Below are 14,666 nucleotides of genomic sequence, written 5' to 3'. Positions count from 1 at the left end.
TCCACTATGACATGAAGCAGACTAGAGGAACTGGCTCGTTTTTGCATCCCTTGGGTTTTGTTGCAAGTCCGGACGCTCTCAGAATGTTATCATTTCAACCCACTCAAGCCTTAATGATATGATGATATTTCTCTGCCCACTTCTTCTCAATTTATGTCCAATTTTTGAACTTGTTTTCTCCCCTCAACTATGTTTTTGTTATGAAATATCAGGAATTTAATTACAAAGAGCATAAATCACAGCACAAATCACTGTTTTTCTTGTTTACAGTGAGTGCATTATAATATTTTGTTGCTGAAAGCAAGGGTTTATAAAGGGACCCATGAAAGGACACATACTCCATGTGTCTTTTTTGAGAAGATATACATTTACGGCTTGCATTTTAATAACACTTCAGCTTACAGTTGATAATTTTAAAAATAATAAAAATAATTTATGAAAATGACCCCTTTCAAAAGTTTACACCCCCTTGATTCTTCATACTGTGTTGTTACCTGTATTATAAACGGCTGTGTTTTTTTTTGATTAGTGATAGTTGTTCATGAGTCCCTTGTTTGTCCTGACCAGTTGAACTGCCTGCTGTTCCTCAGAAAAATCCTTCAGGTCCCATTTGGTTTTTCAGCATATTTGTGTTTTTGAACACTTTCCAACAATGACTGTATGATTTTGAGATCCATCTTTTCACACTGACAACTGAGGGACTCATATGTAACTATTACAGAAGGTTCAAACACTCACTGATGCTCTAGAAGGAAAAACCATGCATTAAGAGCCAGAGGATGAAAACATATGGAATTTGAAGATCAGGGTAAATTTAACTTAATTTGTCTTCCGGGAAAAATGTCTTCCGTAGCCCCTGGGCAGTACTAAATAAAAAAATATTATATTTAGGCAAAATAAGAAAAATATACCCATCTCCATTCTGTGCAAAAGTTTTTACCCCTGGCTCCTAATGCATAGTTTTTCCTTCTGAAGCATCAGAGAGTGTTTGAACCTTTTGTAATAGTTGCATGTGAGTCCCTCAGTTTCCTCAGTGTGAAAAGATGAATCTCAAAATCATACAGTCATTGTTGGAAATGGTTTAAATACACAAAAAATGCTGGAAAACCAAAGAATTTGTGGGACCTGAAGGATTTTTCTGAAGAACAGCAGGCAGTTTAACTGTTCAGGCCAAACAAGGGACTCAATGAACAACTATCACTAAACAAAAGACACAACTGTGGATGATTCAGGTAACAACACAGTATTAAAGGGATCAAGGGGATGTAAACTTTTAAAAGGGGTCATTTTCATAAATTTTCTCTTCTGGACTATATGTAAACATCTTTTATGTGAAGTATCTTATTCAGGTCAGTACTAAATAAACAATAACATGCATTTTGTATGATCCCTCTTATTTTGGTGAAATAATTAACATTTTGCAGGTTCTCAAAGGGGGATGTAAACTTTTGACCTCAACTGTATGAACTAGTTAGTTAAACAATTTACTTTTTGATCAGTATTTTCTTTTGTATTGCATTCAGGAAAATAGCACTGTCAAATTTAAACAAAATGACTTTTTATTATTATTATTATTTATTTTTATTTTTTTTAATGCTACTGTTAAAGAGACAGTTCACCCAAAAATGAAAATTCTGTCATTAATTATGTCGTTCCAAACCTGTAAGACCTTCGTTCATCTTCAGAACATAAATTAAGATATTCTTAATGAAATAGGAGAGCTTTCTGACCCTGCAAAGACAGCAATGCAATTGACACGTTCAAAACTCAATAAGGTAGTAAGGACATTGTTGAAATAGTCCATGTAACATCAGTGTTTAAACCGTATGAAAAATGTTATGAAGCCAAGAGAATACTTTTTATGCATGAAGAAAACAAAAATAACTTTCTTCTCTTCCGTGTCAGGCTTTGCTAAAAGGGCTATTAAAAAGGGCCTTCAATGAAAGAATGGCTTCTGTGAACACTCAATATAGAATAAATTGACTTTTCAATGATTCACATAAGCATGAACACTAGAAAACACTACAGGGAACTGAGATCTAAAAAAAAAAAAAAAAAAAAACTACTCTGAGACAGGCTGATTCCACAAACAACCACCTGCTCCCATCCTACACATCAGAGACCGAATCCCATGATGCCACAAATCTAATACGGGATGCTAGAAATCTAATGCAGACCTCCAGAACTGACCTTTCCTAATACTCTTTCTTGTTTCTTTATCTCCAGGGATGAACGGTAAAATACGTTACTCGTTTGAGGACTCTGCCGGAGGTCTGTTTTCAATCGAGGAGAACTCAGGAATTATCAGTTTAGAAAGGTCCCTGGACAGACAGACGAAGGCCACGCATGTGCTGAGGGTACGAGCGACAGACCATGGCACTCCTCACAGACTGTCCTCTCTCAGCTCTGTGGTGGTGACAGTGCTGGACGCTAATGACCGTCCACTAGCGTTTGAGCATAGGGAATACATTTCCACAGTTCCTGAGGATGTTAAGATAGGGACAAAGCTTCTGAATGTCTTTGCTGCAAGCAGAGACCAGGAAATTACTTCCCAGACAACATACTCTTTCACCAGCGGCAACGGGCAAGGAGCTTTCCGAATTGATTCGCAGACAGGTGACATACACATACGCACAATTTCCCCTCTGACAGTTTGGCTCAAAGAGGACTCCACTGTAAATGTTTGTGTTTCCAGGTGACATCTTTGTGATAGAGCCACTGGACTATGAGGCATCTCCACAGCATTACCTGACAGTGAAGGCCTCCACCAGAGGGAAACAGTCACTCAGTGACACAGCTACTGTTACTATTCACCTCCTTGACATCAATGACAACAGCCCTGTGTTCAGCCAGAAGATCTACTCGGCTGTAGTCAGTGAGGACAGCAAGCTTGATAGCACAGTGCTAACGGTAAGTGTTTTGCATGTGTTTGCATTAAATTACACTATCTCTGAAGTGGTCCATAGTGTAGGCAGACAATTATGTTTCAGGTTCTCTCTACACTTCCACTTCACAAAATGCATTTATATGCATTTTTACAACCACTTTTTTGTTGCAGCATAGTATTTTCACATTAAAAAACCCCAAACAAACAGAACACCTCTGCAGGACTTAGCTGGTTTAAGATGGAACTAGCTGTTTGTATCTGGTCTCCCAGCCTGGAAAAGCTGGTCTTGCTGGTTGGTCAGCTGTTCTCCTAGCTTGACCAGCTAAAGCTGTCAAAACCCCTTTAAAACCAGCTCTGTCCAAGTTGGAAGACCAGCTAAGGACTCAGCAGGACCCTAGCAACCCCATAGCAACATATTTAAAAACATTCAGAACCTTATTAACCACATAACACCACCATGATGAACAAACCCAAAAACCTACTAACCAATACTCCAAGAACAATCTAGCAACCGCATAACCTACGTAGGAGCCCAGAACACGCCATATAGTAAAATGCCAAAAACCATTTATGACATCTGGTGCAATCCAGGTTTTTATAAATACTGAGGTCTAAAAACTGAAGCTCTAAAAAATAGGTAGTTTTATTTAACTCAACTATAATTGAAAAATTACTATATGGCTGTTATTATGAACCCAAAAATAGGTTAGGGTTAGGGTTAGGGTAAATTAAAAAACAGACACATAATTACTAGAAGGCATCCGCAACAATCAGCAAAAGTTGAATTTTTTAACTTATTAATAAATGCTAATTTATTGAACATATTAAAAAATAGGGCTACCTTTGACTAAAGATTTTTCTGGTTGACTAGTAGTCATTTATTTTAAGCATTAGTCGACTATTAGTCACATGTTTATTAATAAACCATATGAATCATAATAATGAGCCTTCAGTTGCCTAAGTAGCCTAATAAACGCTCAAGTCCACGCAGAAAAAGCTTGCTACAGTGCACCGGCAGATATAATAATTATGAATGGGGAAAACAGCAAAGAGACTGCATTAAAGTTTTAATAATTTATTGATAAACTAGTGCTTTCTTTCTTTTCATCTTAAGAAATGAAGTCGGTGGCTCGTCATCTCCAAATGTAGTTTATGCGCCTGTATGCGTGTTTCATACGGATTACATAATCTGAGAATATTTGTTTTCTATTTGAATTCATTTAAAAGTAGACATTTCACTCAGTAGATAGGCCACTATTTTTCATGTAAGGCAAATGTACACAGAGTGCTCAAGTTCACAGAGAGCCAGACAGCAGAAAGCGCATCCTGTTTGCTTTAATTATTTTACAAAAGCACAACATTTTGTTGTTATTATGAGTGCACACAAATAAACAGAGTCTTTACAGATTCTAAAGATGTATTACTCTTATTTGTATGACCAAAAATGACGGAGTATTTTAAGAGCAAGTGACTGCACCTGCGCCTCCATCTGTTATGCAGTGAGCGCACTACTATTCAGCTTCCACACTTCGCACAAACACTTGAATAGCGCACATTAGAATGAGCGGCCTTGTAAAGTTGCTACTACTTACAGTATTTCAGATGATATTTGTGGTCGATGAAAGATAGGTGACTGCATGTCTTCGCCACTTCCTGTGGATTTTTATTTATTTATTTTTTTTCTGCGACTAAGGCTGCGTTTACACTGCAAGTCTTAATGAACAGATCCGAACTTTTCACCATATCCGATTTTTTGGCCTGCCTGTTTACATTGACTTTAGTATTAACATTGACTTAACTGACATGGAAAATCGGATATGTGTGGTTAGATGTTGGTCGGATGTCTAGATATAAAACCACATTTGGAAACGGCTCAAATCAGATGCGGAAAAATGTGATCTCATGCAGATTTTTGTGTAAATTCCGATCTGTGTCAGATATGGGCAAAAAATCAGATTTTTTATGCCAGTGTAAACGCAACCTAAGTGACTAATAAAATTTTGGTTGACTAAGCCCTCTTCTTGTTGACTAATGGTAAGTCGACTATTAGGGGCAGCACTAATCATTTCATTATATTTACTGTATACACCTTGAAAAAAATACAGAGGTCCAGACCTCAGGGACCTCAATGGTGGGTACAGGCAGGCACCACATTAAATGATTAGTTCACCCAAAAATGAAAATTACCCTATGATTACTCACCCTTAAGCCATGCTGCGTACACATGACTTTTTTTCTTTCAGACAAATGCAATCAGAGTTATATTTAAAAAATATCCTGGCTCTTCCAAGCTTTATAATGGCAGTGAATGGGTGTTGAGATTTTAAAGTCCAATAAAGTCCATCCATCCATCATAAAAAGTACTCCACACGGCTCAGATTCTGAAGCAAATCGATGCATTTGTGTAAGACAAATATCCATATTTAGAACTTCATTAACTGTAATCTCTAGCTTCCGCTAATTTTCGTATACATGTTCACAAGAGAGTGGCATTCAAGCGGTTGACGTTGGATGTAGGCATAGCTTAAGCTCTGGTAAAAAGTTACAAAAGCGGTAGCGCAGTGGAGAGAGCAAAACAAAACACTGATCACAAATTAAAGTACAAAAGTATTTGCAAAGCAAAATGTCTAAGGATTTTGATAAAAGATAAGGAAAGACCTTTTTTCCTTTGCTGTAAAACTTTGCTGGAAGCTAGAGATTACGGTTTATAAAGTTTTACATATGGACATTTTTCTTACACAAATGCATTGATTTGATTCAGAAGACTGTTATCCCAGAGCTGTGTGGAGTACTTTTTATGATGGATGGATGCACTTTTTGGACTTCAAAATCTCAACACCCATTCACTGCCATTATAAAGCTTGGAAGAGCCAGTACATTTTTTTAATATAACTGTGATTGTTTTATCTAAAGGAAGAAAGTCAAATACACCTAGAATGGCTTGAGGGTGACTAAATCATGGTGTAATTTTCATTTTTGGGTGATCTATCCCTTACATCTAGTTAAAACTGAAAATTGTCTTTTGATTGTGTTGCTACTCCAGTAGATAAATATATGCCATATGGTTTATGTGAGATATACAGATTTTCATCAAGTGTAATGATCCCTGTCCTTAGGTACTGGCGAATGATTTTGATGGGCCTTTAAACAACCGAATCTACTACTCCGTTGAGAACAACAACCAAACATGTCCATTCATCATGGATGCAGTCAGTGGTGAACTGCGACTGGCCCGTCAGCTGGACAGGGAAAAGGTAATGCATTTTGAATAACATATTTCCTTTTCACTTCAGCTTCACAGGCCTTGACAACAGTGTTTCTAATTCCTTGCAAAAGCCAAGGATGACTCCATTCTCTGCTTTTTTTTATTTCGGTTAATTTAGGTAGTGAGTTACATGCTGACCGTTCTGGCTTCCGACAGTGGAAATCCCTCCAAATCCGACAGCGCTGCAATCAGCGTGACCGTGTCTGATGTGAATGATAATCCCCCTGTCTTCTCTCAGGCTAACTACAGCCTCATCATCCAGGCAAGACCACACTCTGCCATAGAGTAGGGCAAATTAAATCCTATACACACTCTTTCCTTACTCCACACCTGAGCGCTCAGTGAGAGGTGATGTTGTAATCTCTCAGTTCTTTTGGAGTGATTCTGGATATCTTTCTTTATTCTGTAGGAGAATCTGCCTTCAGGGGCCACTGTGTTACAGCTCAATGTAACAGACAAGGACTCCCCCCAAAATGGGCCTCCTTTCTCCTTTAGTATTTTGAAGGGTGACGAGTCAAGCTCCTTTATCATAGACCAGCAGGGTGTGGTAAAGACAGCTGGACCACTGAGAAAGGGTCAGCATATATTCCAAGTGCAGGTGAGAACTGAGCTTTGTCCATTTGTTTGTTGTGTAGCAAGCCTTTAGGGGACTTTTAAAGCAGTGGTCACTTGGACACCTTGGGCTCATGACATTTTGGACAAACTGTGCATGATCAGAGGATGATGCTCTGATTTGTATGCTGAGAACAATATTCTCAAAAAATCAAAAACATGCCCAAGTCTTTGATACTAAAGTATGACTGTTAGTGGAAGACATCATTGTTATGTGATGTAGACATTTGTAATGATTCATGTGTTGAATGTTCCCTCTTGTGTTGAACAAGTGTCATAGCAGACAAGTGAAAACACTTTTACTGCCTTTCTAGCCACAATGCTCAGTCCTATAGTCCTGTATAGTGGCAGAATTTGGTTAGAACATCATTTTAAAATAACCTATAGACCAATTTTAAATTTCATACATAATATTATCACATTTTCAATGTACACTACTGTTCAAAAATGTAGAGTCAGTAAGACCAAATACATATACATATATATATATATATATATATATATATATATATATATATATATATATATATGTATAATATGTGTATTTCAGCAAGGATGCATTAAATTAAGATATATATGTCATTTTACAATTTTTAAAAAAAACTTTTTTCATTGTAATTTTATTTTTAGAATTAATTGTACTATTATCATCAATAATAATAATAATTATTATAATTATAATTCTAGTTCTAGGGGTATAAAAGAATATTAAATCATAGCTTTTAATCTTGCTGTTTGATTACATATTTTTTATACATAATGTATTATGAATATGAATACTTTTTCCTAATTTTATTTTAGTATAGTATTATTAGTATTATTATTTGTACTTTTACCATTAAGATAAATATTTCTACATAATAATAATAATAATACAGCTACGAAAAATAAAGTAAAAATGAATTAATATTTGTATTTCAGCAAGGATGCATTAAATTTGAACAAACGTGACAGTAAAGATGTATATGTAATTTTCTAATTTTATTTTATTTTTTACTTTTTTCAATTTAATGTTTTTTATTAATTCTGCTTTTATAATTAATAATAATAATAATAATAATAATAATAATTCTAGTTCTAGGGGTGTAAAGAATATCCAATCATATCTTTTTTATGCTGTTTGATTATTTTTTAAATACATAATCCCTAATAAAAACCAATAATTTTAGTGTTGTTTGTACTATTATCATTAATAATAAAAACAATGTTAATCAGAATTTTTCAAAATTGTATTTTTAGATTATTTGTACTAATTTGTATTAACATTAATACTTTTGTACTATTTGTACTAAAAAAAATACTATTTGTATTTCAGCAAGGATGCATTAAATTGAACAAATATGACAGTAAAGACGTATATATAATTTCAAATAAACACTGTTTTTTATTTAAAAAAAATTTAAATAAATGTATTACGATTTGCACTAAAATATTATGCAGTCTACCTTTTTTAAACTATAATAAAGAAATGTTTTTTGAGCACCAAATCAGCATATTAGAATGATTTCTGAAGAATAATGTGACACTTATATTATATTATATTATTATATATTATATTATATTACTTTTTTTAATTTAATATTAATACTTTTCCCTAATTTCCCTAATTTTAGTTATTATTTGTACTTATGCCATTAATAAATATTTCTACATAATAATAATAAATAATACAGCTACAAAATTTCAGAAAAGATGCATTAAATTTGACCAAATGTGACAGTAAAGACGTAGAATATTACAAAAAAAATTATTTCAAAATGCAGGGTTTTTTTTAATTATTATTCGTCAAAAAAATCCTGAATAAATGTATTATGGTTTCCACAAAAATATTAAGCAGCCTACCTTTTTTAAACTATAATAAGCAATGTTATTATAGTTCAAAAAGAAATGTTTATTTTAAACACCAAATCAGCATATTAGAATGATTTCTGATAAATAATGTGACACACATTAGAAATGTTTGTTGGAGTTACTTATGAAAGTTAATGTAAACGGTCACCATTTGAAATCTAAAATGTAAATCTTCTGTATCTAATTTCAGGTGTCTGACAATGGACGGCCCCCACTGAGATCAGTCACATCTGTCAGTGTGCTTGTAGTACAGACAAGTGTGTATCCTCCATCTGTGCTTTCTCTGGATGTTTTCATCATGATCTTGGAAGATGAGTATTTAGGAGGCATGCTGGGCAAGGTCCACGCCACAGATCAAGATGAATATGACACGCTCACTTTCAGTCTGGAGCCACAGTCACACAGCTTGTTCTCCGTCGTTGGCGCGGATGGCAGATTGTTGGCCCGCGGAGGCTTGGACGTGGGTCATTACCAGCTTAATGTCTCAGTCAGTGACGGCCGTTTCTCAGCCTTAGCCAGTGTCACAGTGAACGTGCTGCGGGTCACAGAGCAGATGCTGGACAGTTCTGTTTCTGTGCGATTTGCTGGCATCGCTGCAAAGGATTTTATTCAGGACCACTGGAAAAACTTCCACAAAGCAGTCCGCAGTGTCGCTGGTGTCCGCAGGGCCGCCCTGCAGTTGATCAGTCTGCAGCCTGCAGAATCTGGCGATGGCCTGGATGTTCTTCTGTGCTTTGAGAAACCAGGACGAGGTGTCAGCTCACTGGAAGCCCTCTCTCAGAAGCTCAGCTCTTCCAGAGCAGCCATCAAAGAGATGACAGGACTACATGTGGTGCGGGTTCTGAATAGTCAGTGCTCAAGCTCTGAGTGTCCTGGTGGCATGTGTAGACGAGTGGTCCTGCTTAACCAGACCAGTATGGCCACCTACGGCACTGCCCGAGTGAGCTATGTCACACCCAGACACCACATGACAGCCAAATGCCTGTGCACAGGTATGCAATGTTACAGTCATAAACTGGGTAACAAACTGTAAAGTTGTAGCTTTTTGAAGTGTGACTTTTTAAAAACATTTTTTTCACATTTTTTGGTATCAGTTGTACTATTATTATTATTTTGTTAATTAATAATAATTATAATAATAATAATAAAAATAATAATTATTAGTATTATTATTTTAACTTTTTTAATTTTGAAAATTGTATTTTTAGTATTATTTGTACTGTTATTAAAAATGCAAGTATTTATTGTTATTAATGCCTTTCCATAAATGTATTTTTTTAATATAATGTTATTTGTGTTATTATTTGTACTTTTACTATTAATATAAATAATTCTACATAATAATAAGAATAAGAATAAGAATAAGAGTTCTAGAGGTATAAAAGAATATTAAATCATGGCTTTTTCATTTTTTACAATTTCATTTCATTTTTAGAATAAATTGTTCTGTAACAATAATAATAATAATAATAATAATAATAATAATAACAATAATAATAATAATTTAAACTACAAAATATTTAAAAATGAAAATAATAAAAAATTATTTAAAATTGAAAATTATTTAAAAGTCTTTAAAAATAAATAAAAATGTAAATTAAAATATATTTAAAAAATACATTTTATAATAATATATAAGTATGAAAATTGTATTTATTATTTGTATTACTACTATATTTGTATAAAATGTAATTTGTAAAAATAAATACAAATTACACTAATTAAAAATAAAAATAATTAAACAATATACAAATAAATATATTAAAAAAATAAAAAAATGAATAAAAAATACTTAAAACAATTAAAAATTACATTTTATAATAAAAAAAATATACAAATTGTACTTTTTAGTATTATTTGCACTGTTATTATTAATGCAAGTATTTATAAATAGTAATAATAATAATAATAGTTGTTGTAAGGACAATAAAACTACAAATATTTAGTTATTATTATATATTATATTTTATTATATAATTTATATATTATAAATTATTACAATTATTATTACGTATTAATGCTTTGATAATATTATATGTGAAACAAATCTATAAAGCACATTTGTTAAATCTCAACTTTTTTCCCCAATCTCCTGCTATTTCAGACGGAAACTGCCTGAAGCATGAAACCACCTGTGTGAACAGCCCATGTCCTGAGGGTTATGAGTGTGTGTCAGGCTTTGGGGAAGACAAACACAGCTGCGTCTGCACAGGTGCTGCCAAAGTCAAATGCTCAGGTAACAGTGAATCAATTTCCTTATCAGAGAAGACTGTCATCTAAAGTACCCATCACAGGTGCAGATTAAATTGTTCCCTGCTCACTTAATTAAAAACAATTTGCAAGCGTTTAGTGTTAAAGTGTGTGTATTGTAAACATATTCATTAGGTACAATAATATAGGCTTCACTTTCAGCTATTTGCAGATTTAATCATTAGGTGGAGCAGCGCTTACACGCATAATTTAACACAAGGGTGTTTTTATAATTAATGCGGAGAATGGCAGCTTCTCTTGAGCAGGATCTATGAGGTGTTTAACAGTAAATCAACTGCAAGATAAAAGACACAAGTTTCTTCAGCTGAGAAATGGGTATACTCCATTATGTCCTTAACAAGAATGTCTTAACGCGGATAATTACCTTCCACACCCACGTGTTATACTTCTTTAGTAAGAGTAATTGCAGTTGGGTTTAACATGTTTATTTCGCTACTGCAAAGACCTTACCGGGTTAGCTCAACTATGTTAAAAAAAAGAAAAAATCAATTAATTAATCAATAAAACATTGCAAAAAGCCATTTTCTCAGTTCCAGTGTTGCGGTAGTTACAGTGTTTTGCATTTGTAGGGCAGTATGATATTGTTATGGAAACATTAGTTATTACAATATTCTGTGCATGACATTTTCTACAATTTTCCATGGCTTAAAATGAATTAGTAAGACATTTATTATTACAGCCAGTTTTAAAGGTGAGTAAAACAGACATAAGCAACCAGGATCCCAACTTAAATGTCATCTGTATTTATTTTAATTAACTTGCTACTAACTGTATTTTGTCTTTTTCTGTTCTAAGGAGGATCTTCAATGACATTTAGCGAGAGCAGCTACATTAAATATCGCCTGACAGAAAGCAGGAGAGAAGTGAAGCTCACGCTCAAGTTAAAAACGCTTTCAGGAGAAGGAACAGTAATGCTTGCCAGAGGAAGAGGCCACAGCAGTTTAGAGGTATAAAAATTATAAAAAAACACCATATACGTGAACCCTAATAGAACCAGATGTCCCTAGAGAAGTCTAAAAACAGCTTAAACCAGTCTAAGGTGGTGTTTAATGAAGGTTTTCACCCTAGTGAAAAATACATATACTAAAATGCATTTAAAATATATTTATTTCATTCTAAGTATACTGCAAATACACTTACATATTATGTACTTAATAAAAATACCCTGCAATTGTACTTTTAGTATACTAAACTGGTATATTTAAAGTCTGCTAAATTGGAACAAGTAATTTTGGACATAATGCACTTTAATTGTGCAGAAGTACTGCTGAAGTCCAACTAAAGATGTGCTTAAGTATATCTGATTGTGCTAAAGTGGAACTATTAGGTACACTTTAAATAATTAGCATTTAAAGACCAATATTATCTCCTCATCAACAGTGACATTAAAAATATAATTTAGCGTTAATGTTAAGATATGTGCATTGTGCACATCTTACATTTCGTAAGTAGTTGTCCAAATAAAGTTTAATTACAAGTTTTTATGTCAGTTTTGAGAAATATGTCAGTAAATATGTTAATTGTCTTGAACTATATTTAGTATAAAATAAATGCATTTTAAATATATTATTTTTTACTAGGGCAGGCTGGGAGAAACCAACAAAAAGTAACAAAAGTGATCTATTATTCCCCTTTTTTACAAGATGTCTCAGGTGTCCCCAGAATGTGTCGGTGAAGTTTCATCTCAAAATACCCCAAAGATCATTTACTATATCATTTTGAAAATGCCTATTTTGAGTGGAAGCAGAAACACACTGTTTTCATGCATGGCTCTTTAAATGCAAATGAGCTACTGTTCCCCGCCCCCTTTCCAAAATAGGGCTGTGCCTTTACAGCTCATAACTCAGATACTCTGCCAAAAAAACATCTGTTTGGTTTTGATTATCATGGCTATTGAGCTGAAATCATGCCTTTTAAAGCCATATGTGACCCTGGACCACAAAACCAGTCTTAAGGGTCAATTTTTCGAAGCTGAGATTACTACATCGTATGAAAGCTGAATAAATAAGCTTTCCAATGATGTGTGGATTTGTTAGGATAGGACAATATTTGGCTGAGATACAACTATTTGAATATCTGGAATATGAGGGTGCAAAAAATCTAAATATTGAGAAAATCACCTTTAAAGTTGTCCTAATAAAGTTCTTAACAATGCATATTACTAATCAAAAATTAAGTTTTGATATATTTACAGTAGGAATTTTACAAAATATCTTTATGGAACATGATCTTTACTTAATATCCTAATGTTTTTTGAATTAAAAGAAAAATCTATCATTTTGACCCATACAATGCATTTTTGGCTACTGCTACAAATAAACCCAAGTGACTTAAGGTGGTCCAGGGTCACATATTAGTTTAAACTTCTGATATATACAGTTTTCTAAATACACAATTGAAGCACGCACACAGAAAGCTGCTGTCACACGGCATGTGAGTATTAAACCAAGTTCTCTTTCATGTCTTATTGCGTTTAAACTGTCAAATACACACAAGTTTATGTTGAAGTTACAAAAACAGTCGGTTATGTCTGTGAAGGTAAACAGCTGGGAAGGAAATTGCATGTTTATATTAGATCTGTGTGGCAGCAGTGTAATATACAGTAAATAAATCAATAAATCCACTGCTCTCTTGTCTCCTCTGAGGCTGGGACTCCCTTTTCTACTTCACGTGGGGAGCAAAATCTGACATGCTTGTTTTTTCACATATTTGCAGAGAAAGGCTCAACAAAGTTACTGGGTTGTTCTTTTTTCACATTTTCTGGAGTGGCAGATGTACCGGGGACCCAATTATAGCACTTAAACATGGAAAAAGTCATGATATGTCATCTTTAATATTGACTGTATGTGTTCCTCAGATCGTGGGAGGCCGACTGCAGTTCCAGTTGGACTGCGGCTGGGGTCTTGCTACAGTTTCTGTGCACAGCGTCCTGGTGAATGATGGACAATGGCACATGGCAGAACTTGAAGTGAAGGGTAACTATGCCAGGCTGGTTCTGGATCAGCTCCATTCTGCGTCAGGCATCGCTCCCGGTCCCGTCCATTGCCTCGACCTGGGTGACCAGGTGGTCCTGGGTGGACGCGCTCAACATCTCGGTTCCAGACTCAGGCGCAATCTGCCTGTGTCAGACAGCCTACAGGGCTGCATGGACTCTGTGCTGTTTAATGGACAGAGACTGTCCTTGGACTCAAATGGTCCATTAGGGGTTGCCATTGAGGACATGGTGGGAGTTTCTCCTGGCTGTGTCTTCTTCCCATCTCCAGACTGCTCCAGTAATCCATGCCTCAACGGAGGGAGCTGCTTAATGAGGCAGAGTGGAGGTAGACTGAACCCACACACTGTAGATTAATGAAAATGTCATACTAACAATATCTGTATTAATATCAATGGCGTTGATATTGTTCATATGTATTACTCATATGAATTTTATTATTACTGTTAGACTCCAATAGTCTTAAAACCTCATTGATTTACCTCCTGTTAATCTAGAAATAAAAAAAAATTAAAAAAAATCAAAGATTTTGAGAATAAAGTCGAAATATTACAAGAATGAAGTTGAAATATTATGAGAATACAGTAGAAATTACAACAATAAAGTAAAAATTACGAGAATAAAGTCTGTGTTTTGAGAATAAAGTTGAAATATCTTGAGAATAAAGTAAAAATTACAACATAATTACAAGTAAAACATTTCAACATTATTATCGTAATTTCGACTTGTTTCTCTAAACATGTCAACTTTATTCTCGAAATTTCTACATTATTCTCAAACCATTTCAA

At 34.3% G+C, this 14,666-nt stretch overlaps 1 protein-coding gene across 1 annotated transcript in view; it reads left to right on the top strand.

The window, feature by feature from the left end:
• The window catches only part of fat1b (FAT atypical cadherin 1b), a 47,783-nt gene that overhangs the window by 26,111 nt on the left and 7,006 nt on the right, over window positions 1-14,666 (top strand). The window contains exons 14-22 of the mRNA XM_051128006.1: window positions 2,227-2,616; window positions 2,696-2,910; window positions 6,004-6,141; window positions 6,271-6,414; window positions 6,562-6,750; window positions 8,806-9,607; window positions 10,720-10,851; window positions 11,682-11,833; window positions 13,744-14,206. Of these exons, the coding sequence (XP_050983963.1) occupies window positions 2,227-2,616; window positions 2,696-2,910; window positions 6,004-6,141; window positions 6,271-6,414; window positions 6,562-6,750; window positions 8,806-9,607; window positions 10,720-10,851; window positions 11,682-11,833; window positions 13,744-14,206 (2,625 nt within the window). The remainder of the gene's footprint in view (window positions 1-2,226; window positions 2,617-2,695; window positions 2,911-6,003; window positions 6,142-6,270; window positions 6,415-6,561; window positions 6,751-8,805; window positions 9,608-10,719; window positions 10,852-11,681; window positions 11,834-13,743; window positions 14,207-14,666) is intronic.

This window comes from Labeo rohita, chromosome 14 (genome assembly GCF_022985175.1).
Source record: "Labeo rohita strain BAU-BD-2019 chromosome 14, IGBB_LRoh.1.0, whole genome shotgun sequence".
Lineage (NCBI taxonomy): Eukaryota > Metazoa > Chordata > Actinopteri > Cypriniformes > Cyprinidae > Labeo > Labeo rohita.
This window is presented reverse-complemented; position numbering and strand designations above follow the sequence as displayed.